At 56.0% G+C, this 25,704-nt stretch overlaps 1 protein-coding gene across 1 annotated transcript in view; it reads left to right on the top strand.

The window, feature by feature from the left end:
* The window catches only part of A1CF (APOBEC1 complementation factor), a 93,160-nt gene that overhangs the window by 42,389 nt on the left and 25,067 nt on the right, over positions 1-25,704 (top strand). Inside the window, exons 8-9 of the mRNA XM_076054864.1 lie at positions 22,192-22,299; positions 23,527-23,812. Coding sequence (XP_075910979.1) covers positions 22,192-22,299; positions 23,527-23,812 — 394 coding nt within the window. The remainder of the gene's footprint in view (positions 1-22,191; positions 22,300-23,526; positions 23,813-25,704) is intronic.

Raw genomic sequence — 25,704 nt, 5'->3', positions numbered from 1 at the left:
AGCTGTGGGTGAAGAAGGGAGCTGTGGATGAAGGAGAGACCTGTGGGTGAAGGAGAGAGCTTTGGGTGAAGGAAGGAGCTGTGGTTGATAGAGAGAGCTGTGGGTGAAGGAGGGAGCTGTGGGTGAAGGAGGGAGCTGTGGGTGAAGGAGGGAGCTGTGGGTGAAGAAAGGAGCTGTGGGTGATGGAGAGAGCTGTGGATGACGAAGAGAGCTGTATATGAAGGAGAGAGCTGTGGATGAAGGATAGAGCTGTGGGTGAAGGAGAGAGCTGTGGGTAAAGGAGAGAGCTGTGGGTGAATGAGGGAGCTGTGGGAGAAGGAGGGAGCTGTGGGTGAAGGAGGGAGCTGTGGGTGAAGGAGAGAGGTGTGGGTGAATGAGGGAGCTGTGGGTGAAGGAGGGCACTGTGGGTGAAGGAGAGAGCTGTGGGTGAAGGAGGGAGCTGTGGATGAAGGTGAGAGCTGTGGGTGAAGGAGGGAGCTGTGGGTGAAGGAGGGAGCTGTGCGTGAATGAGGGAGCTGTGGTTGAAGGAGGGAGCTGTGGGTGTAGAAGGGAGCTGTGGGTGAAGGAGGGAGCTGTGGGTTAAGGAGAGAGCTGTGGGTGAATGAGGGAGCTGTGGGTGAAGGAGGGAGCTGTGGGTTAAGGAGAGAGCTGTGAGTGAATGAGGGAGCTGTGGGTGATGGAGGGAGCTGTGGATGAAGGAGAGAGCTGTGGGTAAAGAAGAGAGCTGTGGATGAAGGAGCGAGCTCTGGGTGAAGGAGGGAGCTGTGGGTGAAGGAAGGAGCTGTGGGTGAAGAAGAGAGCTGTGGATGAAGGAGGGAGCTGTGGTTGAAGGAGGGAGCCGTTAATGATGGAGAGAGCTGTGGGTGAAGTAGGGAGCCGTGGGTGAAGGAGGTAGCTGTGGGTGAAGTAAGGAGCTGTGGGTGATGGAGAGAGCTGTGGGTGAAGGAAGGAGCTGTGGGTTATTGAGAGAGTTCTGGGTGAAGGAGGGAGCTGTGGGTGAATGAGGGAGCTGTGGGTGAATGAGGGAGCTGTGGTTGAAGGAGAGAGCTGTGGCTGAAGGAGAGAGCTGTAGGTTAATGAGGGAGTTGTGGGTGAAGAAGGGAACTGTTGATGAAGGAGAGAGCTGTGGTGAATGAGGGAGCTGTGGGTGAAGGATTGAGCTATTGATGAAGGAGCTGTGGGTGAAGAAGGGAGCTGTGGTTGATGGAGAGAGCTGTGGGTGAAGAAGGGAGCTGTGGGTGAAGGAGAGAGCTGAGGGTGAAGGAGAGAGCTGTGGGTGAACCAAAGAGCTGTGGGTGAAGGAGAGAGCTGTGAATGAAGGAGAGACCTGTGGGTGAAGGAGAGAGATTTTTGGTGAAGGAAGGAGCTGTGGTTGATAGAGAGAGCTGTGGGTGAAGGAGGGAGCTGTGGGTGAAGGAGGCAGCTGTGGGTGAGGAAAGGAGCTGTGGGTGATGGAGAGAGCTGTGGATGACGAAGAGAGCTGTGGATGAAGGAGAGAGCTGTGGATGAAGGATAGAGCTGTGGGTGAAGGAGAGAGCTGTGGGTGAAGGAGAGAGCTGTGGGTGAATGAGGGAGCTGTGGGTGAAGCAGGGAGCTGTGGGTGAAGGAGGGAGCTGTGGGTGAAGGAGAGAGCTGTGGGTGAATGAGGGAGCTGTGGGTGAAGGAGGGCGCTGTGGGTGAAGGAGAGAGCTGTGGGTGAAGGAGGGAGCTGTGGATGAAGGTGAGAGCTGTGGGTGAAGGAGGGAGCTGTGGGTGAAGGAGGGAGCTGTGGGTGAATGAGGGAGCTGTGGGTGAATGAGGGAGCTGTGGTTGAAGGAGGGAGCCGTTGATGATGGAGAGAGTTGTGGGTGAAGTAGGGAGCCGTGGGTGAAGGAGGTAGCTGTGGGTGAAGTAAGGAGCTGTGGGTGATGGAGAGAGCTGTGGGTGAAGGAAGGAGCTGTGGGTGATTGAGAGAGTTCTCGGTGAAGGAGGGAGCTGTGGGTGAATGAGGGAGCTGTCGGTAAATGAGGGAGCTGTGGTTGAAGGAGGGAGCTGTGGGTGTAGGAGGGAGCTGTGGGTGAAAGAAGGAGCTGTGGGTGAAGGAGAGAGCTGTGGATGAAGTAAAGAGCTGTGGGTGAAGGAGAGAGCTGTGGGTGAATGAGGGAGCTGTGGATGAAGGAGGGAGCTGTGGGTGAAGGAGAGAGCTGTGGGTAAATGAGGGAGCTGTGGGTGAAGGAGGGAGCTGTGGGTGAAGGAGGGAGCTGTGAGTGAAGGAGAGAGCTGTGGGTGAATGAGGTAGCTGTGGGTTAAGGAGGGAGTTATTGATGAAGGAGCTGTGAGTGAAGGAGGGAGCTGTGGGTGAATGAGGTAGCTGTGGGTGAAGGATGGAGCTGTTGATGAAGGAGAGAGCTGTGTGTGAAGGAGGGAGCTGTGAGTGAAGGAGGGAGCTGTGGAGGAAGTAGAGAGCTGTTGATGAAGGAGAGAGCTCTGGGTGAAGGAAGGAGCTGTGGGTCAAGGAGAGAGCTGTGGAAGATGAGGGAGCTGTGGGTGAAGGAGGGAGCTGTGGGTGATGGAGAGAGCTGTGCGTGAAGGAGAGAGCTGTGGGTGAATGAGGGAGCTGTGGGTGAAGGATGGAGCTGTTGATGAAGGAGAGAGCTCTGGGTGAAGGAGCGAGCTGTGGGTGAACGAGAGAGCTCTGGTTGAAGGAAGGAGCTGTGGGTGAAGGAGAGAGCTGTGGATGATGAGGAAGCTGTGGGTGAAGGAGGGAGCTGTGGGTGAAGGAGAGAGCTGTGGATGAAGGATAGAGCTGTGGGTGAAGGAGAGAGCTGTGGGTGAAGGAGAGAGCTGTGGGTGAATGAGGGAGCTGTGGGTGAAGCAGGGAGCTGTGGGTGAAGGAGGGAGCTGTGGGTGAAGGAGAGAGCTGTGGGTGAATGAGGGAGCTGTGGGTGAAGGAGGGCGCTGTGGGTGAAGGAGAGAGCTGTGGGTGAAGGAGGGAGCTGTGGATGAAGGTGAGAGCTGTGGGTGAAGGAGGGAGCTGTGGGTGAAGGAGGGACCTGTGGGTGAATGAGAGAGCTGTGGGTGAATGAGGGAGCTGTGGTTGAAGGAGGGAGCCGTTGATGATGGAGAGAGTTGTGGGTGAAGTAGGGAGCCGTGGGTGAAGGAGGTAGCTGTGGGTGAAGTAAGGAGCTGTGGGTGATGGAGAGAGCTGTGGGTGAAGGAAGGAGCTGTGGGTGATTGAGAGAGTTCTCGGTGAAGGAGGGAGCTGTGGGTGAATGAGGGAGCTGTCGGTAAATGAGGGAGCTGTGGTTGAAGGAGGGAGCTGTGGGTGTAGGAGGGAGCTGTGGGTGAAAGAAGGAGCTGTGGGTGAAGGAGAGAGCTGTGGATGAAGTAAAGAGCTGTGGGTGAAGGAGAGAGCTGTGGGTGAATGAGGGAGCTGTGGATGAAGGAGGGAGCTGTGGGTGAAGGAGAGAGCTGTGGGTAAATGAGGGAGCTGTGGGTGAAGGAGGGAGCTGTGGGTGAAGGAGGAAGCTGTGAGTGAAGGAGAGAGCTGTGGGTGAATGAGGTAGCTGTGGGTTAAGGAGGGAGTTATTGATGAAGGAGCTGTGAGTGAAGGAGGGAGCTGTGGGTGAATGAGGTAGCTGTGGGTGAAGGATGGAGCTGTTGATGAAGGAGAGAGCTGTGTGTGAAGGAGGGAGCTGTGAGTGAAGGAGGGAGCTGTGGAGGAAGTAGAGAGCTGTTGATGAAGGAGAGAGCTCTGGGTGAAGGAAGGAGCTGTGGGTCAAGGAGAGAGCTGTGGAAGGTGAGGGAGCTGTGGGTGAAGGAGGGAGCTGTGGGTGATGGAGAGAGCTGTGCGTGAAGGAGAGAGCTGTGGGTGAATGAGGGAGCTGTGGGTGAAGGATGGAGCTGTTGATGAAGGAGAGAGCTCTGGGTGAAGGAGCGAGCTGTGGGTGAACGAGAGAGCTCTGGTTGAAGGAAGGAGCTGTGGGTGAAGGAGAGAGCTGTGGATGATGAGGAAGCTGTGGGTGAAGGAGGGAGCTGTGGGTGAAGGAGAGAGCCGTGGGTGAAGGAGGGAGCTGTGGGTGAAGGAGGGAGCTGTGGGTGAATGAGAGAGCTGTGGGTGATGGAGAGAGCTGTGGGTGAAGGAGAGAGCTGTGGGTGAAGGAGAGAGCTGTGGGTGAAGCAGAGAACTGTGGGTGAAGGAGGGAGCTGTGGGTGAAGGAGAGAGCCGTGGGTGAAGGAGGGAGCTGTGGGTGAAGGAGGGAGCTGTGGTGGAAGGAGAGAGCTGTGGGTGAAGGAGAGAGCTGTGCGTGAAGGAGAGAGCTGTGGGTGATGGAGATAACTTTGGGTGAAGGAAGGAGCTGTGGTTGATAGAGAGAGCTGTGGGTGAAGGAGCGAGCTGTGGGTGAAGGAGGCAGCTGTGGGTGAGGAAAGGAGCCGTGGGTGATGGAGAGAGCTGTGGATGACGAAGAGAGCTGTGGATGAAGGAGAGAGCTGTGGATGAAGGATATAGCTGTGGGTTAAGGAGAGAGCTGTGGGTGAAGGAGAGAGCTGTGGGTGAATGAGGGAGCTGTGGGTGAAGCAGGGAGCTGTGGGTGAAGGAGGGAGCTGTGGGTGAAGGAGAGAGCTGTGGGTGAATGAGGGAGCTGTGGGTGAAGGAGGGCGCTGTGGGTGAAGGAGAGAGCTGTGGGTGAAGGAGGGAGCTGTGGATGAAGGTGAGAGCTGTGGGTGAAGGAGGGAGCTGTGGGTGAAGGAGGGAGCTGTGGGTGAATGAGGGAGCTGTGGGTGAATGAGGGAGCTGTGGTTGAAGGAGGGAGCTGTGGGTGTAGGAGGGAGCTGTGGGTGAAGGAAGGAGCTGTGGGTGAAGGAGAGAGCTGTGGATGAAGTAGAGAGCTGTGGGTGAAGGAGAGAGCTGTGGGTGAATGAGGGAGCTGTGGATGAAGGAGGGAGCTGTGGGTGAAGGAGAGAGCTGTGGGTGAATGAGGGAGCTGTGGTTGAAGGAGGGAGCTGTGGGTGTAGGAGGGAGCTGTGGGTGAAGGAAGGAGCTGTGGGTGAAGGAGAGAGCTGTGGATGAAGTAGAGAGCTGTGGGTGAAGGAGAGAGCTGTGGGTGAATGAGGGAGCTGTGGATGAAGGAGGGAGCTGTGGTTGAAGGAGAGAGCTGTGGGTAAATGAGGGAGCTGTGGGTGAAGGAGGGAGCTTTGGGTGAAGGAGGGAGCTGTGAGTGAAGGAGAGAGCTGTGGGTGAATGAGGTAGCTGTGGGTGAAGGAGGGAGTTATTGATGAAGGAGCTGTCAGTGAAGGAGGGAGCTGTGGGTGAATGAGGTAGCTGTGGGTGAAGGATGGAGCTGTTGATGAAGGAGAGAGCTGTGGGTGAAGGAGGGAGCTGTGGAGGAAGTAGAGAGCTGTTGATGAAGGAGAGAGCTCTGGGTGAAGGAAGGAGCTGTGGGTGAAGGAGGGAGCTGTGGGTGAATGAGGGAGCTGTGGGTGAATGAGGGAGCTGTGGTTGAAGGAGGGAGCCGTTGATGATGGAGAGAGCTGTGGGTGAAGTAGGGAGCCGTGGGGAAGGAGGTAGCTGTGGGTGAAGTAAGGAGCTGTGGGTGATGGAGAGAGGTGTGGGTGAAGGAAGGAGCTGTGGGTGATTGAGAGAGTTCTCGGTGAAGGAGGGAGCTGTGGGTGAATGAGGGAGCTGTGGGTAAATGAGGGAGCTGTGGTTGAAGGAGGGAGCTGTGGGTGTAGGAGGGAGCTGTGGGTGAAGGAAGGAGCTGTGGGTGAAGGAGAGAGCTGTGGATGAAGTAGAGAGCTGTGGGTGAATGAGAGAGCTGTGGGTGAATGAGGGAGCTGTGGATGAAGGAGGGAGCTGTGGGTGAAGGAGAGAGCTGTGGGTAAATGAGGGAGCTGTGGGTGAAGGAGGGAGCTGTGGGTGAAGGAGGGAGCTGTGAGTGAAGGAGTGAGCTGTGGGTGAATGAGGTAGCTGTGGGTGAAGGAGGGAGTTATTGATGAAGGAGCTGTGAGTGAAGGAGGGAGCTGTGGGTGAATGAGGTAGCTGTGGGTGAAGGATGGAGCTGTTGATGAAGGAGAGAGTTGTGGGTGAAGGAGGGAGCTGTGAGTGAAGGAGGGAGCTGTGGAGGAAGTAGAGAGCTGTTGATGAAGGAGAGAACTCTGGGTGAAGGAAGGAGCTGTGGGTGAAGGAGAGAGCTGTGGAAGATGAGGGAGCTGTGGGTGAAGGAGGGAGCTGTGGGTGATGGAGAGAGCTGTGCGTGAAGGAGAGAGCTGTGGGTGAATGAGGGAGCTGTGGGTGAAAGATGGAGCTGTTGATGAAGGAGAGAGCTCTGGGTGAAGGAGCGAGCTGTGGATGAACGACAGAGCTCTGGTTGAAGGAAGGAGCTGTGGGTGAAGGAGAGAGCTGTGGATGATGAGGAAGCTGTGGGTGAAGGAAGGAGCTGTGGGTGAAGGAGAGAGCCGTGGGTGAAGGAGGGAGCTGTGGGTGAAGGAGGGAGCTGTGGGTGAATGAGAGAGCTGTGGGTGATGGAGAGAGCTGTGGGTGAAGGAGAGAGCTGTGGGTGAAGGAGAGAGCTGTGGGTGAAGCAGAGAACTGTGGGTGAAGGAGGGAGCTGTGGGTGAAGGAGAGAGCCGTGGGTGAAGGAGGGAGCTGTGGGTGAAGGAGGGAGCTGTGGTGGAAGGAGAGAGCTGTGGGTGAAGGAGAGAGCTGTGCGTGAAGGAGAGAGCTGTGGGTGATGGAGAGAGCTTTGGGTGAAGGAAGGAGCTGTGGTTGATAGAGAGAGCTGTCGGTGAAGGAGGGAGCTGTGGGTGAAGGAGGCAGCTGTGGGTGAGGAAAGGAGCTGTGGGTGATGGAGAGTGCTGTGGATGACGAAGAGAGCTGTGGATGAAGGAGAGAGCTGTGGATGAAGGATAGAGCTGTGGGTTAAGGAGAGAGCTGTTGGTGAAGGAGAGAGCTTTGGGTGAATGAGGGAGCTGTGGGTGAAGCAGGGAGCTGTGGGTGCCGGACGGGCAACTCTGTCGTGGACAGCGCTGTGGGGGGAGATCCAATTTTGATTGGCTCCTCCCCTCTTGGCATATGTGTCCACCACAGGGGCTAAACGGGGGCTCTGGACGGGTGCAAGGGGCTGGTAACCCCTCCACCTTCAATTAATTACCACGAAACTACGAATTAAACTGAAATATGTAACAACTAAGCTTGTGCCGGAGGCCCCGGGGGGCCAGGCGTCTATGACGTCTCCTGGCCAAACCCCAATTGGCGGAGCCAGGAGATTGAATACCTACCCTCGGGGCTACTCCAGAAACAACGAAAAGCCACTACGGTTGGCCACGTGGAATGTTCGAACGCTCACTGCAGAGGAGAGGCTGCCACTCCTCTGTCGGGAGCTGGACCGGTACCGCCTGGATCTATGCGGCATTCAGGAGGTCCGGTGGACCGGCTCTGGCTCCTGCCACCATGAGGGGTGGACAGTCCTCTACTCGGGGCAGCAGACTGCCAAACAACAGGGTGTGGGTCTTCTTTTGAACAAAAGAATGAAGGGGGCGTGGGAGCGTGGCGGTGAGGTGTGGGAAGCTGTAAGCCCCAGGCTACTTTGGGCTCGCCTTCCCATCAACCGGAGGCGAGGAATGGTGGTCGTGGTTACTTATGCCCCCACCGAAGATGAACATCCGTGGAGGGATGCAGGCAAAGCCGATGAGTCAGATGCCTTCTATGACCTCCTGTCACAGGTGCTGGCTAAAGTGGCCCCTCGGGATAGAGTCATCATGTTGGGTGACTTCAATGCCCGAGTTGGTCATGATCCTGGCACCTGGTCTGGAGTGATTGGAGGGCATGGGCCAGATCAGCTCAATAACAACGGTAGGAGGCTGCCAGATTTTTGTGCAGCCCATGGGCTTGTAATTACCAACACGCTGTTCCGGCATCGGCGCATCCACACAACATCATGGATGCATGTCGGGTCCAAGCAAGAACATCTGCTGGACTACATAGTGACGGACCAGCGAATGCGAGCCCATGTCCTTGACACCAGGACTTACCGTGGAGCTGATCTGCCCTCTGACCATCGACTAGTCATCTGTAAGATGCGCCTGCCATTCTTCCACTCCGGTGGTGGGTGTACACCCAGGACCCCATTCCAACCTAAAGTGGACTGGTCTCAGTTATCTGATGAAAGTTGCAAGCGAGAATTCCATCATCGCTTGCGGCTGGGATTGGCATCGTCCCCGACTCCTCCTGATGTCGAGGGTAAATGGGCGAGGTTTAGGACTGTGACTCATGCAGCTGCAATGGCTGCTTTGGGTACGCGGTCCAGACCTCCCCAGACACCCTGGATGACAGAGGAGTTGTTCACGATGGTTGAGAAAAAGCGACAGGCCCACTGTCATCGGCTACAGAATCCCACGTCAGAGAATGAGGAGGCTTACCGCAGCCTTCGCTCGGAGGTTCGGAGAGCCGTGAGGCGCTGCAAGGATGGGTGGTGGTCGCGGGTTGCTGAGGAGATGGAGTCTGCCTCAGTGGCCCCTGATCACAAATCTCTATTTAACTCCATCAAAAAAGTAACCTGCAGCGCCACACCTATTACCATCATTAGGGGAAAAAACGGTGATCCAATTTCCGACCCCCAGGAACAGGTTCGCAGATTTGCTGAGCATTTCTGTGAGGTCCTGGGGGAGGGAAAATCCCTCAGCCAGGAAAACATCGTGGCACAAAGTGAGGATGACCCTGCTGAGGCTGCGGTGCCTCAAATATTGGATGAAGTCACCCCCTGTGAGTGGCTGGCTGAGGTGCCATCTGCTGAGGAAGTATTGAAGGCGATCCGGAGTCTGAGACCAGGAAAGGCAGCGGGCAGAGATGATCTCCCAAGCGAAATGCTGAGGGAGGGTGGCGTTTGTGCACAGACTGCCCTATATGACATCATAACAACAGTCTGGACCACTGGACGGGTTCCGCAGGATTGGAAGGATGCCCTGGTGGTCCCCCTTTTTAAGAAGGGGGACCGCACAGACTGTAACAACTACAGGGGCATCTCACTCCTCAGTGTGCCGGGAAAGGTCCTGGCAAGGATTATTCAGCATCGCCTTGCCAGGCACGCTGAGGAGAGGCTTGCGGAGCCCCAATGCGGTTTCAGGAAAGGGCGGTCCTGCACAGATGCCATATTTTCTGTCCGTCTGCTACAGCAGAGATGTAGGGAATTTCCAACAAGACCTACATCTCTGCTTTATTGACCTGGTCAAGGCCTATGATACCATCAGTAGGCCTGGGCTCTGGGTCGTTCTTCGTGCTTTTGGAGTACCTGACCCTCTGCTCACGATCATTAAGGACCTTCATGATGGTGAGCGGGCCCGGGTAAAACTACGTGGCCGGGAGTCAGAGCCATTCCCTGTACACCTTGGGGTGCGACAGGGATGTCCTCTGGCTCCCACATTATTTAACATCTATTTTGACCACGTAGTTCGTGAAGCCTTCAATAGCTGTACCGGGGGAATCTCAATATGGTACAGATATAATGGGAGGCTAATCGATGCCCGGGTGCGGTCAAGGGATGGCTCCCTATTGCTCAACCACGTTATGTATGCTGATGACTTGGTAATAGCTGCTCAGTCAGAGGAGGAGTTGGAGACGCTGCTGCTGAGACTGGAGCGTGCCACTAAGAGGTGGGGCCTTACCATCAGCCCCACCAAAACTAAGCACCTGCCTGGGTATTTTGTACCATCGGACACTCCACCCCCACAACTCCCAATCGGTGATGGGGCAGTTGTGGAGAGAGTGGAGAGTTTCCCATACCTGGGCAGTGTGCTTATGACTGGCTCCAGTTTAACAGCAGAGGTCTCACTCCGAATCAGTCGAGCGGCAATATCTTTTCATCGGTTGCGTAACGCTGTGTGGAAGCTACCTGGTCTGTCGCTCCGCACTAAGCTTCAGGTCTTCTCGGCCACGGTCATTCCCTCCCTTCTCTACGCTTGCGAAACGTGGACCCCCCTAATGGAACATCTTCGCCGGTTAGAAACATTTAGGCTGGCCTGCCTACGATCCATCCTGGGTTTAACCAGACTGGATTGTGTGAGGAGCTCACAAATCCTTGAAAGATCTGGGCAGGGTCCCATCGGTGAGCTCCTCCGGCAGGCAAGGCTGCGATGGCTGGGTCATGTAGCCCGCATGCCCAGCCACCGCATGCCGAAACAGCTTTTGTTTGGCCGGATTGAGGGGGCTAAGCGGGCGCGGCACGGGCTAGAGAAGAGATGGAGGGATGTGGTACAGGAGGACGTGGAGCTGAGTGGACTTGCCGATGACTGGTACCAGCGGTGTCAAGATCGGCCTCTGTGGAGGAGGCTCGTGAAGGATGCTACTGGGCAGTTGGAGGCAGTCGCCCTCCAACAACAACGGAGGGCGGAGGAGCGACGCTCACAACAGCGAGCGGAGCGCCGGGTGGCTAAAGCACAGCAGGTTGGCACAGTAGGGGGCACAGGTGGTGCATCAGCCAGTCATCTCAGTCAGTCGACCCGTGGCACCTGGGTCTGCCCCGTGACCTCCTGCCAGCGGGCGTTCGACACTTCACGTGGCCTCAGGGTGCACATAGCCTGGCACAAGCGTCGTGGTGACGTCACCGCCACTTAGTGGCGAATGGCGGTTGTTGTTGTTGTTGTGGGTGAAGGAGAGAGCTGTGGGTGAATGAGGGAGCTGTGGGTGAAGGAGGGTGCTGTGGGTGAAGGAGAGAGCTGTGGGTGAAGGAGGGAGCTGTGGATGAAGGTGAGAGCTGTGGGTGAAGGAGGGAGCTGTGGGTGTAGGAGGGAGCTGTGGGTGAAGGAAGGAGCTGTGGGTGAAGGAGAGAGCTGTGGATGAAGTAGAGAGCTGTGGGTGAAGGAGAGAGCTGTGGGTGAATGAGGGAGCTGTGGATGAAGGAGGGAGCTGTGGGTGAAGGAGAGAGCTGTGGGTAAATGAGCGAGCTGTGGGTGAAGGAGGGAGCTTTGGGTGAAGGAGGGAGCTGTGAGTGAAGGAGAGAGCTGTGGGTGAATGAGGTAGCTGTGGGTGAAGGAGGGAGTTATTGATGAAGGAGCTGTGAGTGAGGGAGGGAGCCATGGGTGAATGAGGTAGCTGTGGGTGAAGGATGGAGCTGTTGATGAAGGAGAGAGCTGTGGGTGAAGGAGGGAGCTGTGGAGGAAGTAGAGAGCTGTTGATGAAGGAGAGAGCTCTGGGTGAAGGAAGGAGTTGTGGGTGAAGGAGAGAGCTGTGGAAGATGAGGGAGCTGTGGGTGAAGGAGGGAGCTGTGGGTGATGGAGAGAGCTGTGCGTGAAGGAGAGAGCTGTGGGTGAATGAGGGAGCTGTGGGTGAAGGATGGAGCTGTTGATGAAGGAGAGAGCTATGGGTGAAGGAGCGAGCTGTGGGTGAACGAGAGAGCTCTGTTTGAAGGAAGGAGCTGTGGGTGAAGGAGAGAGCTGTGGATGATGAGGGAGCTGTGGGTGAAGGAGAGAGCTGTGGGTGAATGCCGGAGCTGTGGGTGAAGGAGGGAGCTGTGGATGAACTAGAGAGCTGTTGGTGATGGAGGGAGCTGTGGGTAAAGGAGAGAACCATGGGTGAAGGAGCGAGCTGTGGGTGAAGGAAGGAGCTGTGGGTGAATGAGGGAGCTGTGGGTAAATGAGGGAGCCGTTGATGAAGGAGAGAGCTGTGGGAGAAGGAGGGAGCTGTGCGTGAAGGAGAGAGCTGTGGGTGAAGGAGGGAGCTTTGGTTGAAGGGGGGAGCTGTGGGTGAAGGAGGGAGCTGTGGGTGAAGGAGGGAGCTGTGGGTGAAGGAGAGAGCTGTGGGTGAATGAGGGAGCTGTGGGTGAAGGAGGGCGCTGTGGGTGAAGGAGAGAGCTGTGGGTGAAGGAGGGAGCTGTGGGTGAAGGAGGGAGCTGTGATGAAGGAGAGAGCTGTGGGTGAATGAGGGAGTTATTGATGAAGGAGCTGTGAGTGAAGTAGAGAGCTGTGGGTGAAAGAGGGAGCTGTGGATAAAGGTGAGAGCTGTGGGTGAATGAGGGAGCTGTGGTTGAAGGAGAGACCTGTGGGTAAATGAGGGAGCTGTGGTTGAAGGAGGGAGCTGTGGGTGTAGGAGGGAGCTATGGGTGAAGGAAGGAGCTGTGGGTGATGGAGAGAGCTGTGGATGAAGAAGAGAGCTGTGGGTGAAGGAGAGAGCTGTGGATGAAGTAGAGAGCTGTAGGTGAAGGAGAGAGATGTGGGTGAATGAGGGAGCTGTGGATGAAGGAGGGAGCTGTGGGTGAAGGAGAGACCTGTGGGTAAATGATGGAGCTGTGGGTGAAGGAGGGAGCTGTGGATAAAGGAGAGAGCTGTGGATAAAGGAGAGAGCTGTGGGTGAAGGAGGGAGCTGTGGGTGAATGACGGATCTGTAGTTGAAGGAGAGAGGTGTGGGTGATGGAGAGAGCTGTGAGTGAAGGAGGGAGCTGTGCATGAAGGAGAAAGCTGTGGGTGATGGAGAGAGCTGTGGATGAAGGAGGAAGCTGTGGATGAATAAGAGGGCCGTAGATGAAGGAGGGAGCTGTGGTTGAAGGGGAGAGCTGTTGAATAAGCTGAGAGCTGCGGGTAATCGGGAGAGCTATGGGTGAAGGAGAGAGCTGTGGGTGAAGGAGGTAGATGTGGGTGAAGGACGGAGCTGTAGGTGAAGGAGGGAGCTGTGGTTGAAGGAAGAAACTGTGGGTGATGAAGAGAGCTGTGGATGAAGAAGAGAGCTGTGGGTGAAGGAGAGAGGTGTGGGTGAATGAGGGAGCTGTTAATGAAGGAAGGAGCTGTGGGTGAAGGAGAGAGCTGTGGGTGAATGAGGGAGCTGTTGGTGAAGGAGGGAGCTGTGGCTGAAGTAGGGAGCTGTGGGTGAAGGAGAGACCTGTGGGTGAATACCGGAGCTGTGGGTGAAGGAGGGAGCTGTGGATGAACTAGAGAGCTGTTGGTGATGGAGGGAGCTGTGGGTGAAGGAGAGAACCATGGGTGAAGGAGCGAGCTGTGGGTGAAGGAGGGAGCTGTGGGTGAATGAGTGAGCTGTGGGTAAATGAGGGAGCCGTGGATGAAGGAGAGAGCTGTGGGAGAAGGAGGGAGCTGTGGGTGAAGGGGGGAGCTGTGGGTGAAGGAGGGAGCCGTGGTTGAAGGGGGGAGCTGTGGGTGAAGGAGGGAGCTGTGGGTGAAGGAGCGAGCTGTGGGTGTAGGAGGGAGCTGTGGGTGAAGGAAGGAGCTGTGGGTGATGGAGAGAGATGTGGATGAAGAAGAGAGCTGTGGGTGAAGGAGAGAGCTGTGGATGAAGTACAGAGCTGTGGGTGAAGGAGAGAGCTGTGGGTGAATGAGGGAGCTGTGGATGAAGGAGGGAGCTGTGGGTGAAGGAGAGAGCTGTGGGTAAATGAGGGAGCTGTGGGTGAAGGAGGGAGCTGTGGATAAAGGAGAGAGCTGTGGGTGAAGGAGAGAGCTGTGGGTGAAGGAGGGAGCTGTTGGTGAATGACGGATCTGTAGTTGAAGGAGAGAGCTGTGGGTGATGGAGAGAGCTGTGAGTGAAGGAGGGAGATGTGCATGAAGGAGAAAACTGTGCGTGATGGAGAGAGCTGTGGATGAAGGAGGAAGCTGTGGATGAATAAGAGAGCCGTAGATGAAGGAGGGAGCTGTGTTTGAAGGGGAGAGCTGTTGAGTAAGCTGAGAGCTGCGGGTAATCGGGAGAGATATGGGAGAAGGAGAGTGCTGTGGGTGAAGGAAAGAGCTGTGGGTGATGAAGAGAGCTGTGGATGAAGAAGAGAGCTGTGGGTGAAGGAGAGATCTGTGGGTGAATGAGGGAGCTGTGGATGAAGGAGGGAGCTGTGGGTGAAGGAGAGAGCTGTGGGTGAATGAGAGAGCTGTGGGTGAAGGAGGGAGCTGTGGCTGAAGGAGGGAGCTGTGGGTGAAGGAGAGAGCTGTGGGTGAATGACGGAGCTGTGGGTGAAGGAGAGAGCCATGGGTGAAGGAGGGAGCTGTGGGTGAAGGAGGGAGCTGTGGGTGAATGAGGGATCTGTGGGTAAATGAGGGAGCCGTGGATGAAGGAGAGAGCTGTGGGTGAAGGAGGGAGCTGTGGGTGAAGGAGAGAGCTGTGGGTGAAGGAGGGAGCCGTGGTTGAAGGGGGGAGCTGTTGGTGGAGAGAGTTGTGGGTGAAGGAGGGAGCTGTGGGTGAAAGAGGGCGCTGTGGATGAAGGAGAGAGCTGTAGGTGAAGAAGAGAGCTGTGAGTGAAGGAGGGAGCTGTGGGTGAAGGAGGGAGCTGTGGGTAAATGAGGGAGCTGTGGGTGAATGAGGGAGCTGTGGTTGAAGGAGAGAGCTGTGGGTGAAGAAGGGAGCTGTGGGTGAAGGAGGGAGCTGTGGGTGAATGAGGGAGCTGTGGGTGAATGAGGGAGTTGTGGGTGAAGGAGGGAACTGTTGATGAAGGAGAGAGCTGTGGGTGAATGAGGGAGCTGTGGGTGAATGAGGGAGTTGTTGATGAAGGAGCTGTGAGTGAAGGAGGGAGCTGTGGGTGAACGAGAGAGCTGTGGGTGAAGGAGAGAGTTGTGGGTGAAGGAGAGAGCTGTTGATGAAGCAGAGAGCTGTGGGTGAATGAGGGAGCTGTGGGTGAAGGATGGAGCTGTGGGTGAAGGAGGGAGCTGTGGAGGAAGGAAAGAGCTGTTGATGAAGGAGAGAGCTGTGGGGAAGGAGAGAGGTGTTGGTGAACGAGAGAGCTCTGGGTGAAGGAGGGAGCTGTGGGTGAAGGAGAGAGCTGTGGGTGATGAGGGAGCTGTGGGTGAACGAGGGAGCTGTGGGTGATGGAGAGAGCTGTGGGTGATGGAGAGAGCTGTGTGTGAAGGAGAGAGCTGTGGGTGAAGGAGGGAGCTGTGGATAAAGGAGAGAGCTGTGGGTGAAGGAGAGAGCTATTGGTGAAGGAGGGAGCGGTGGGTGAAGGAGGGAGCTGTGGGTAAATGAGGGAGCTGTGGGTGAATGAGGGCTGTGGTTGAAGGAGAGACCTGTGGGTGAACGAGGGAGCTGTGGGTGAAGGAGGGAGCTGTGGGTGAATGAGGGAGCTGTGGATAAAGTAGAGAGCTGTGCGTGAAGGAGAGAGGTGTGGGTAAATGAGGGATCTGTAGTTGAAGGAGAGAGCTGTGGGTGATGGAGAGAGCTGTGAATGAAGGAGGGAGCTGTGCATGAAGGAGAAAGCTGTGGGTGATGGAGAGAGCTGTGGATGAAGGAGGAAGCTTTGGATGAATAAGGGCGCCGTAGATGAAGGAGGGAGCTGTGGTTGAAGGGGAGAGCTGTGGGGTAAGCAGAGAGCTGTGGATAATCGAAAGAGCTATGGGTGAAGGAGAGAGCTGTGGGTGAAGGAGGTAGATGTGGGTGAAGGACGGAGCTGTGGGTGAAGGAGTGAGCTGTGGTTGAAGGAAGGAGCTGTGGGTGATGGAGAGAGCTGTGGATGAAGAAGAGAGCTGTGGGTGAAGGAGAGAACTGTGGGTGAATGATGGAGCTGTGGATGAAGGAGGGAGCTGTGGGTGAAGGAGAGAGCTGTGGGTGAATGAGGGAGCTGTGGGTGAAGGAGGGAGCTGTGGGTGAAGGAGGGAGTTGTGGGTGAAGGAGAGAGCTGTGGGTGAATGAGGGAGTTGTGGGTGAAATAGGGAACTGTTGATGAAGGAGAGAGCTGTGGGTGAATGAGAGAGCTGTGGGTGAAGGAGGGAGTTATTGATGAAGGAGCTGTGAGTGAAGGAGGGAGCTGTGGGTGAACGAGAGAGCTGTTGATGAAGGAGAGAGCTGTGGGTGAATGAGCGAGCTGTGCGTGAAGGATTAAGCTGTGGGTGAAGGAGGGAGCTGTGGAGGAAGGAGAGAGCTGTTGATGAAGGAGAGAGCTGTGGGGGAAGGAGAGAGGTGTGGGTGAACGAGAGAGCTCTGGGTGAAGGAGGGAGCTGTGGGTGAAGGAGAGAGCTGTGGGTGATGAGGGAGCTGTGGGTGAACGAGGGAGCTGTGGGTGATGGAGAGAGCTGTGGGTGATGGAGAGAGCTGTGGGTGAAGGAGCGAGCTGTGGGTAAAGGAGGGAGCTGTGGGTGAATGAGGGATCTGTAGTTAAAGCAGAGAGCTGTGGGTGATGGAGAGAGCTGTGAGTGAAAGAGGGAGCTGTGCATGAAGGAGAAAGCTGTGGGTGATGGAGAGAGCTGTGGATGATGGAGGAAGCTGTCGATGAATAAGAGAGTCGTAGATGAAGGAGGGAGCTGTGGTTGAAGGGGAGAGCCATTGAGTAAGCTGAGAGCTGTGTGTAATCGGGAGAGCCATGGGTGAAGGAGAGAGCTGTGGGTGAAGGAGGTAGATGTGGGTGAAGGACGGAGCTGTGGGTGAATGAGGGAGCTGTGGATGAAGGAGGGAGCTGTGGGTGATGGAGAGAGCTGTGGGTGATGGAGAGAGCTGTGAGTGAAGGAGACAGCTGTGGTTGAAGGAGGGAGCTGTGGATAAAGGAGAGAGCTTTGGGTGAAGTAGAGAGCTGTCGGTGAAGGAGGGAGCTGTGGGTGAATGAGGGAGTTGTGGGTGAAGGAGGGAACTGTTGATGAAGGAGAGAGCTGTGGGTGAATGAGGGAGCTGTGGGTGAAGGAGGGAGTTGTTGATGAAGGAGCTGTGAGTGAAGAAGGGAGCTGTGGGTGAACGAGAGAGCTGTGGGTGAAGGAGAGAGGTGTGGGTGAAGGAAAGAGCTGTTGATGAAGGAGAGAGCTGTGGGTGAATGAGGGAGCTGTGGGTGAAGGATGGAGCTGTGGGTGAAGGAGGGAGCTGTGGAGGAAGGAGAGAGCTGTTGATGAAGGCGAGAGCTGTGAGGGAAGGAGAGAGGTGTGGGTGAACGAGAGAGCTCTGGGTGAAGGAGGCAGCTGTGGGTGAAGGAGCGAGCTGTGGGTGATGAGGGAGCTGTGGGTGATGGAGAGAGCTGTGGCTGATGGAGAGAGCTGTGGGTGAAGGAGAGAGCTGTGGGTGAAGGAGGGAGCTGTGGATAACGGAGAGAGCAGTGGGTGAAGGAGAGAGCTGTGGGTGAAGGAGGGAGCTGTGGATAATGGAGAGAGCTGTGGGTGAAGGAGAGAGTTGTGGGTGAATGAGAAATCTGTAGATGAAGGAGAGAGCTGTGGGTGAATGAGAGAGCTGTGAGTGAAGGAGGGAGCTGTGCATGAAGGAGAAAGCTGTGTGTGATGGAGAGAGCTGTGGATGAAGGAGGAAGCTGTGGATGAATAAGAGAGCCGTAGTTGAAGGAGGGAGCTGTGGTTGAAGGGGAGAGCTGTGGGGTAAGCAGAGAGCTGTGGGTAATCGGGAGAGCTATGGGTGAAGGAGAGAGCTGTGGGTGAAGGAGTTAGATGTGGTGAAGGATGGAGCTGTGGGTGAAGGAGGGAGCTGTGGGTGAAGGAAGGAGCTGTGGATGAAGAAGAGAGCTGTGGGTGAAGGAGAGAGCTGTGGGTGAATGATGGAGCTGTGGATGAAGTAGGGAGCTGTGGGTGAAGGAGAGAGCTGTGGGTGAATGAGGGAGCTGTGGTTGAAGGAGGGAGCTGTGGGTGAAGGAGGGAGCTGTGGGTAAAGGAGGGAGCTGTAGATGAAGGAGAGAGCTGTGGGTAAATAAGAGAGCTGTGGATGAAGGAGAGAGCTGTGGGTGAAGGAGGGAGCTGTGGGTGAAGGAGGGAGCTGTGGGTGAAGGAGAGAGCTGTGGGTGAAGAAGAGAGCCGTGGATGAAAGAGGGAGCTGTGGTTGAAGGAGGGAGCCGTGGATGAAGGAGAGAGCTTTGGGTGAAGGAGGGAGCCGTGGGTGAAGGGGGGAGCTGTTGGTGGAGAGAGTTGTGTGTGAAGGAGCAAGCTGTAGGTGAAGGAGGGTGCTGTGGATGAAGGAGAGAGCTGTAGGTGAATAAGATAGCTGTGGGTGAAGGAGGGAGCTGTGGGTGAATGAGGGAGTTGTGGGTGAAGGAGGGAACTGTTGATGAAGGAGAGAGCTGTGGGTGAATGAGGGAGCTGTGGGTGAAGGAGGGAGTTGTTGATGAAGGAGCTGTGAGTGAAGAAGGGAGCTGTGGGTGAACGAGAGAGCTGTGGGTGAAGGAGAGAGGTGTGGGTGAAGGAAAGAGCTGTTGATGAAGGAGAGAGCTGTGGGTGAATGAGGGAGCTGTGGGTGAAGGAGGGAGTTATTGATGAAGGAGCTGTGATTGAAGGAGGAAGCTGTGGGTGAAGGAGGGAGCTGTGGGTGAATGAGGGAGCTGTGGGTGGAGAGAGTTGTGGGTGAAGGAGGGAGCTGTGGGTGAAGGAGGGCGCTGTGGATGAAGGAGAGAGCTGTAGGTGAAGAAGAGAGCTGTGGGTGAAGGAGGGCGCTGTGGGTGAAGGAGGGAGCTGTGGGTAAATGAAGGAGCTGTGGGTGAATGAGGGCTGTGGTTGAAGGAGAGACCTGTGGGTGAACGAGGGAGCTGTGGGTGAAGGAGGGAGCTGTGTGTGAATGAGGGAGCTATGGGTGAATGAGGGAGTTGTGGGTGAAGGAGGGAACTGTTGATGAAGGAGAGAGCTGTGCGTGAATGCGGGAGCTGTGGGTGAAGGAGGGATTTATTGATGAAGGAGCTGTGAGTGAAGGAGGGAGCTGTGGGTGAATGAGAGAGCTGTGGGTGAAGGAGAGTGTTGTGGGTGAAGGAGAGAGCTGTTGATGAAGGAGAGAGCTGTGGGTGAATGAGGGAGCTGTGGGTGAAGGATGGAGCTGTGGGTGAAGGAGGGAGCTGTGGAGGAAGGAGAGAGCTGTTGATGAAGCAGAGAGCTGTGGGGGAAGGAGAGAGGTGTGGGTGAACGAGAGAGCTCTGGGTGAAGGAGGGAGCTGTGGGTGAAGGAGAGAGCTGTGGGTGATGAGGGAGCTGTAGGTGAACGAGGGAGCTGTGGGTGATGGAGAGAGCTGTGGGTGATGGAGAAAGCTGTGGGTGACGGAGAGAGCTGTGGGTGAAGGAGGGAGCTGTGGATAAAGCAGAGAGCTGTGGGTGAAGGAGATAGCTGTGGGTGAAGGAGGGAGCTGTGGGTGAAAGAGGGATCTGTAGTTGAAGGAGAGAGCTGTGGGTGAAGGAGGGAGTTATTGATGAAGGAGCTGTGAGTGAAGGAGTAAGCTATGGGTGAAGGAGGGAGCTGTGGGTGAAGGAGGGAGCCATGGATGAAGGAGAGAGCTGTGGGTGAAGGAGAGAGTTGTGGGTGAAGGAGGGAGCTGTGGGTGAAGGAGGGCGCTGTGGATGAAGGAGAGAGCTTTGGGTAAATGAGGGAGCTGTGGGTGAATTAGGGAGCTGTGGTTGAAGGACAGAGCTGTGGGTGAAGGAGGGAGCTGTGGGTGAATGAGGGAGCTGTGGGTGAATGAGGGAGTTGTGGGTGAAGGAGGGAACTGTTGATGAAGGAGAGAGCTGTGGGTTAATGAGGGAGCTGTGGGTGAAGGAGGGAGTTATTGATGAAGGAGCTGTGAGTGAAGGAGGGAGCTGTGGGTGAACGAGAGAGCTGTGGGTGAAGGAGAGAGCTGTGGGTGAATGAGGGAGCTGTTGATGAAGGAGAGAGCTGTGGGTGCATGAGGGAGGTGTGGGTGATGGAGGGAGCTGTTGATGAAGGAGAGAGCTGTGGGTGAATGAGGGAGCTGTGGGTGAAGGAGGGAGTTATTGATGAAGGAGCTGTGAGTGAAGGAGGAAGCTGTGGGTGAAGGAGGGAGCTGTGGGTGAAGGAAGGAGCCGTGGATGAAGGAGAGAGCTGTGGGTGAAGGAGAGAGTTGTGGGTGAAGGAGGGAGCTGTGGGTGAAGGACGGCGCTGTGGATGAAGGAGAGAGCTTTGGGTAAATGAGGGAGCTGTGGGTGAATTAGGGAGCTGTGGTTGAAGGAGAGAGCTGTGGGTGAAGGAGGGAGCTGTGGGTGAATGAGGGAGCTGTGGGTGAATGAGGGAGTTGTGGGTGAAGGAGGGAGTTATTGATGAAGGAGCTGTGAGTGAGGAGGGAGCTGTGGGTGAACGAGAGAGCTGTGGGTGAAGGAGAGAGCTGTGGGTGAATGAGGGAGCTGTTGATGAAGGAGAGAGCTGTGGGTGCATGAGGGAGGTGTGGGTGATGGAGGGAGCTGTTGATGAAGGAGAGAGCTGTGGGTGAATGAGGGAGCTGTGGTTGAAGGAGCGAGCTGCTGATGAAGGAGAGAGCTGTGGGTGAAGGAGAGAGCTGTGGGTGAAGGAGGGAGCTGTGGGTGAAAGAGGGATCTGTAGTTGGAGGAGAGAGCTGTGGGTGAATGAGGGAGATGTGGGTGAAGGAGGGAGTTATTGATGAAGGAGCTGTGAGTGAAGGAGGAAGCTGTGGGTGAAGGAGGGAGCTGTGGGTGAAGGAGGGAGCCGTGGATGAAGGAGAGAGCTCTGGGTGAAGGAGAGAGTTGTGGGTGAAGGAGGGAGCTGTGGGTGAAGGAGGGCGCTGTGGATGAAGGAGAGAGCTTTGGGTAAATGAGGGAGCTGTGGGTGAATTAGGGAGCTGTGGTTGAAGGAGAGAGCTGTGGGTGAAGGAAGGAGCTGTGGGTGAATGAGGGAGCTGTGGGTGAATGAAGGAGTTGTGGGTGAAGGAGGGAACTGTTGATGAAGGAGAGAGCTGTGGGTTAATGAGGGAGCTGTGGGTGAAGGAGGGAGTTATTGATGAAGGAGCTGTGAGTGAAGGAGGGAGCTGTTGGTGAACGAGAGAGCTGTGGGTGAAGGAGAGAGCTGTAGGTGAATGAGGGAGCTGTTGATGAAGGAGAGAGCTGTGGGTGCATGAGGGAGGTGTGGGTGATGGAGGGAGCTGTTGATGAAGGAGAGAGCTGTGGGTGAATGAGGGAGCTGTGGTTGAAGGAGCGAGCTGCTGATGAAGGAGAGAGCTGTGGGTGAAGGAGAGAGTTGTGGGTGAAGGAGGGAGCTGTTGATGAAGGAGAGAGCTGTGGGAGAATGAGGGAGCTGTGGGGGAAGGATGGAGCTGTTGATGAAGGAGAGAGCTGTGGGTGAATGAGGGACCTGTGGGTGAAGGATGGAGCTGTTGATGAAGGAGAGAGCTGTGGATGAAGGAGAGAGCTGTTGATGACGGAGAGAGCTGTGGGTTAAGCAGTGAGCTGTGGGTGAAAGAGGGAGCTGTCGGTGATGGAGAGAGCTGTAGATGGAGAGAGCTGTGGGTGAAGGAGGGAGCTGTTGGTGAACGAGAGAGCTGTGGGTGAAGGAGAGAGCTGTACGTGAATGAGGGAGCTGTTGATGAAGGAGAGAGCTGTGGGTGCATGAGGGAGGTGTGGGTGATGGAGGGAGCTGTTGATGAAGGAGAGAGCTGTGGGTGAATGAGGGAGCTGTGGTTGAAGGAGCGAGCTGCTGATGAAGGAGAGAGCTGTGGGTGAAGGAGAGAGTTGTGGGTGAAGGAGGGAGCTGTTGATGAAGGAGAGAGCTGTGGGAGAATGAGGGAGCTGTGGGTGAAGGATGGAGCTGTTGATGAAGGAGAGAGCTGTGGGTGAATGAGGGACCTGTGGGTGAAGGATGGAGCTGTTGATGAAGGAGAGAGCTGTGGATGAAGGAGAGAGCTGTTGATGACGGAGAGAGCTGTGGGTTAAGCAGTGAGCTGTGGGTGAAAGAGGGAGCTGTCGGTGATGGAGAGAGCTGTAGATGGAGAGAGCTGTGGGTGAAGGAGGGAGCTGTGGGTGAAGGAGATAGCTGTTGGTAGAGGAGAGAGCTGTGGGTGAATGAGAGAGCTGGGGTGAAGGAGGGAGTTGTGCATGAAGGAGAAAGCTGTGGGTGATGGAGAGAGCTGTGGATGACGGAGGAAGCTGTGGATGAATAAGAGATCCGTGGATAAAGCAGGGAGCTGTGGTTGAAGGATAGAGCTGTGGGAGAAGCAGAGAGCTGTGGGTGAAGGAGGTAGATGTGGGTGAAGGACGGAGCTGTGGGTGAAGGAGAGAGCTGTGGGTGAAGGAGGGAGCTGTGGATAAAGGAGAGAACTGTGGGTGAAGGAGAGAGGTGTGGGTGAATGAGGGAGCTGTGGGTGAATGAGAGAGCTGTGCATGAAGCAGAGAGCTGTGGGTGAAGGAGAGAGCTGTGGGTGAAGGAGAAATCTGTGGGTGAAGGAGAGAGTTGTGGGTGAAGGAGGGAGCTGTGGGTGAAGGAGAGAGCTGTGGATGAAGGAGAGAGCTGTGGGTGAAGGAGGGAGCTGTGGGTGAAGGAGCGAGCTGTGAATGAAGGAGGGGAATGAGGGAGGTGACCGTCGCTCCCCGCCCTCCCCAGCACCTCGACGGCTCTCCCATCGAGGTGACGCTGGCCAAGCCGGTGGACCGCGACAGCTACGTCCGCTACACACGTGGAGCAGGCAGCCGCAGCTCCGTGCTACAGCAGGTGACACACAGAGACACACAGAGACACACAGAGATCTATAGAGACACAGAGAGACACACCGAGATACACATAGATACACAGAGACACACAGAGACACACAGAAATACACAGAGATCTATAGAGACACAGAGAGACACACAGAGACACACAGAGACACACAGAAACACACAGAGATCTATAGAGATACACAGAGATATACAGAAATACACAGAGACACACAGGGACACACATTAATACACAAAGATACACAGAGACACACAGACACATAGAGACACACTGAGATACACAGAAACACACAGAGACACATAGAGAGACACAGAGATACACAGAGATACAGAGACAAAGAGACATACAGAGAGACACAGAGACACACAGAGATACACAGAGACACACAGACACTCACAGAGACACACAGAGACACAGACACAGAGAGACACACAGACACTCACAGAGACACACAGAGAGACACAGAGACCTATAGAGACACACAGAGACATACAGAGACTCACACAGACACAGAGAGACACACAGAGATACACAGAGATACAGAGACAAAGAGACACACAGAGAGACACAGAGACACACAGACACACAGAGAAACACAGAGACACACAGACACACAGAGACACACACAGACACACAGAGACACACACAGAGACCCAGAGACTAAACCAGCAAGCTGCACTGTTTGAGAATCCCTGGGCCATCACGACTCGATAGCGGCTCCACCACGTGACTTATATCACCACCATCACCACCATCACCACCACCATCATCACCACCATCACAACCATCACCACCATCATCACCACCACCATCACCATCATCACCACCACCCTCACCACCACCATCATCACCACCATCACAACCATCACCACCATCCTCACCACCATCACAACCATCACCACCATCATCACCACCACCATCATCACCACCACCCTCACCACCACCATCATCACCATCACTACCACGTGTACATTCATGGGGCGTCTGTCTCCATTTTCCCGCCCCCTCCACTCTCGCCCCGCCCCCTTTCCCCCCCTCTCGCCCTGCCCCTCCCCCTCTCGCCCCTCCCCCTCTTGCCCCTCCCTATCTTGCCCACCACTCCCCCCTCCCTCCTTCACCCCTCCTTCACCCCCCCCTTCATCTACCCCTCCCCCCTTCATCTCCCCCTTCACCCCCACCCCGCCCTTCACCCCCCCCCCGCCCCTCCCCGTGCCCCACCAGGCCCAGGCCGATTGCTTTGGATTCTACAGCGTCGGGGGAGGTGCTGTTGGGGGCGGGGCCCTGGGGGTGTTCGACTCCTCCCCCACAGGAGGCCCCTCCCCCTACCTGGGCCCGCCCGTCTACTACACTACGGCCCCGCCCCCTCCCCACCACCACCACTACGGAGGAGGGGGCGTGGCCATGGGGGGTGGGGCACACCCCCACGTGGTGTCCGGGGTGGGCGCGGGCGCCGCACGTGGGCAGGGGAACTGCAGGGGGGGGGTCCTGGTGGCTCGCGCGCTCAGAGGTGGGGTAGTGGGGGGGGTGAGTGGGGGGGTGAGTGAGTGGGTGAGTGTGTGAGTGAGTAAGTGGGTGAGTGAGCGAGCGAGTCAGTGTGTGAGTGGGTGAGTGAGTGGGTGAGTGAGTGAGTGTGTGAGTGAGTGGGTGAGTGAGTGAGTGTGTGGGTGTGTGAGTGGGTGAGTGAGTGGGTGAGTGAGTGTGTGAGTGAGTGGATGAGTGAGTGAGTGTGTGAGTGGGTGAGTGAGTGAGTGGGTGAGTGAGTGAGTGTGTGAGTGGGTGAGTGAGTGGGTGAGTGAGTGGGTGAGTGAGTGAGTGGGTGAGTGGGTGAGTGTGTGGGTGAGTGAGTGAGTGGGTGAGTGAGTGGGTGAGTGAGTGAGTGTGTGGGTGTGTGAGTGGGTGAGTGAGTGAGTGGGTGAGTGGATGAGTGTGTGGGTGAGTGATTGAGTGAGTGGGTGAGTGAGTGGGTAAGTGAGTGAGTGTGTGAGTGGGTGAGTGGGTGAATGAGTGAGTGGGTGAGTGTGTTGGTGTGTGAGTGTGTGAGTGAGTGAGTGTGTGAGTGAGTGGGTGAGTGAGTGTGTGAGTGAGTGGGTGAGTGAGTGAGTGAGTGTGTGAGTGGGTGAGTGAGTGTGTGAGTGAGTGGGTGAGTGAGTGAGTGGGTGAGTGTGTGGGTGTGTGAGTGTGTGAGTGAGTGGGTGAGTGAGTGGGTGAGTGAGTGGGTGAGTGTGTGAGTGGGTGAGTGTGTGAGTAGGTGAGTGGGTGAATTAGTGGGTGAGTGAGTGGATGAGTGAGTGAGTGTGTGAGTGAGTGGGTGAGTGTGTGAGTAGGTGGGTGGGTGAATTAGTGGGTGAGTGAGTGAGTGGATGACTGAATGAGTGTGTGAGTGAGTGGGTGAGTGAGTGAGTGGGTGAGTGTGTGAGTGAGTGGGTGAGTAAGTGGGTGAGTGAGTGAGAGAGTGAGTGGGTGAGTGAGTGGGTGGATTAGTGGGTGGGTGGATGAGTTGATGAGTGGGTGGATGAGTGGGTGAATAGGTGAGAGCGTGAGTGAGTGGGTGAGTGAGTGAGTGGGTGAGTGAGAGGGTGGGTGACTGAGTGGGTGAGTGAATGGGTGATTGTGTGTGTAAATTGGTGAGTGAGTGAGTGGGTGAGTGAGTGGGTAGGGGGTTGGGGGTTGAGTGAGTGAGTGTGTGAGTGAGTGTGTGAGTGAGTGTGTGAGTGAGTGAGTCCGGCAAAACAACCCCCTACCTCCTCGCGGTGCCAGACGGGCAGCTCTGTCGTGGACAGTGCTGTGGGGAGAGGGCAAATTTCGATTGGCCGTCTCCCTTCATGGCGTCTGTGACCACCACAGTCGCTAAATGGGGGCTCTAGACGGGTGCGAGGGGCTGGTAACACCTCCACCTTCAAATAATTACCACGAAACCACGACTTAAATATATAACTAATAAGCTTGTGCCAGGGGCCCCGGGGGGACAGGCGTCTATGACGTCTCTTGGCCAAACCCCAATTGGCGGAGCCAGGAGATTGCATCTCTACCCTCGGGGCTCCTCCAGAAACAACGAAAAGCCACTTCGTGTTGCCACGTGGAATGTTCGAACGCTCACTGCGGAGGAGTTGCTGCCACTCCTCTGTCGGGAGCAGGACCGGTACCGCCTGGATCTCTGTGGCATTCAGGAGGTCTGGTGGACCGGTTCTGGCTCCTGCCACCATGAGGGGTGGCCAGGCCTCTACTCGGGGCAGCAGACTGCCAAACAACAAGGTGTGGCTCTTCTTTTGAACAATAGAATGCAGAGTGCGTGGGAGCGTAGCGGTGAGGTGTGGGAAGCTGTAAACCCCAGGCTACTTTGGGCTCGCCTTCCCATCAACCGGAGGCGAGGAGTGGTGGTCATGGTTACTTATGCCCCCA

This window comes from Petromyzon marinus, chromosome 68 (assembly GCF_048934315.1).
Source record: "Petromyzon marinus isolate PM22_M1 ecotype Great Lakes invasive population chromosome 68, UKy_Petmar_22M1.pri1.0, whole genome shotgun sequence".
Taxonomy (NCBI): domain Eukaryota; kingdom Metazoa; phylum Chordata; class Hyperoartia; order Petromyzontiformes; family Petromyzontidae; genus Petromyzon; species Petromyzon marinus.
This window is presented reverse-complemented; position numbering and strand designations above follow the sequence as displayed.